Below are 1,288 nucleotides of genomic sequence, written 5' to 3' on the forward strand. Positions count from 1 at the left end.
CTTTAAAGGTATATATCTGGAAACAACATTTTATTTATACATTTATTTTTATAATGAAAATACATAATAACCACATTGCAAAAAAGTTATAACAACCACATTCTAACGTAATTACCATGGTCTGTTTCTTTCCAGTCTTTTTTTTTTATGTGTAGACTTCACGTAGTTGTAAGCAGACATTTCAAAACCAATGTCTTTGTCTAAGGGAACATAAATTTGGATGGATCAAAGGAACAAGTTAGAAAAATTATATGGGCCGGCCCGTGGCTCACTCGGGAGAGTGTGGTGCTGATAACACCAAGGCCCCGGNTACAGGGAGGTAAAACAGTCTTCGTAAAATCTTGATGTATCAGTACTTTTTTTTAAAAGTCTCAGTCTTGAAGTAAGAAGCAGCTGAAGACCTTACTCTGTTTTGTTCTTTAGTTCACTTCCTCATGTCCAGTTTTCTTCTCAAAAAAATATTTTTTTGTAGAAGCTTTAGGAAATAAAAATATTAAAAATAAAAGATCCAGATTCTAAATGTTTTGTCATATGTATCCTTCCAGACTATATTTGGTGTACATATATGTGTACATTAAAGAAACATGTTTATAAAAGCCGCTGACATACTATACATACCATTCAGTATAATCTAAAAAATGATGGGAAAAGGATGTTAAAGACTTCTTTCTATCTTAGTATGTGTACATCTCTATCATCACTGTTAATGGCTGAATAGAATTTCATCGTATGTATGTACACAATGGGTGTGTTATAATTTAACCAATTCCCTATTGTTAGATGTTTAGGTTTTTTCCAATTTATAGCCATTATAAACAAGGCTACACTAAACATTCTTATACGTCTCTATAAAGATGAGTTACAAGATTTTAAAAATGAACTAGAAATTGCAAGTATACATATCCTTTTTTAACAATTACTTTACAAAAGTCTTTTCTAACCTGTTTATTTTAAAGAACTTTTATCTTTTGGAGTGGTGTCACGCTTGCTATTATAGTGTGAAATAGATGTAATTTGAGATGAAAACTTGACTTACTAGAAACTGATTCTAGTTCTTGCCTTAATTTTCAGACAGTACCTGTAACGAAAAACAGTAAAGAAAACAAACTAAGAGGAAACAAAGTGTTCTGCGCGGTGGGTTTCTTATCCAGTGTAGTGACTGACTTGTTAAATATTCATGACCTCACAAGATGTACCTGGCCATTCTGGGTTGTTATACTAGGTTAGGAGAGGCCTTTGTAGAATAAAATTTTTGATTTTGAATTGGCTTTGACTTCTTAATCTTTAA

The 1,288-nt window shown here is 31.9% G+C and overlaps 1 protein-coding gene across 3 annotated transcripts in view; it reads left to right on the forward strand.

Annotated features, from left to right (window-relative positions):
* FAM104A (family with sequence similarity 104, member A) overlaps nucleotides 1-1,288 on the forward strand; it is a 22,049-nt gene that overhangs the window by 18,014 nt on the left and 2,747 nt on the right. The window contains exon 4 of one of the 3 annotated variants that reach the window (XM_008576079.1): nucleotides 1,072-1,134. The exons of the other annotated variants lie outside the window; for them this stretch is intronic. Coding sequence (XP_008574301.1) covers nucleotides 1,072-1,134 — 63 coding nt within the window. The remainder of the gene's footprint in view (nucleotides 1-1,071; nucleotides 1,135-1,288) is intronic. 3 annotated transcript variants of the gene reach the window in all.

The sequence above is a fragment of the Galeopterus variegatus genome, unplaced genomic scaffold, assembly GCF_000696425.1.
Source record: "Galeopterus variegatus unplaced genomic scaffold, G_variegatus-3.0.2 Scaffold1283, whole genome shotgun sequence".
NCBI lineage: Eukaryota > Metazoa > Chordata > Mammalia > Dermoptera > Cynocephalidae > Galeopterus > Galeopterus variegatus.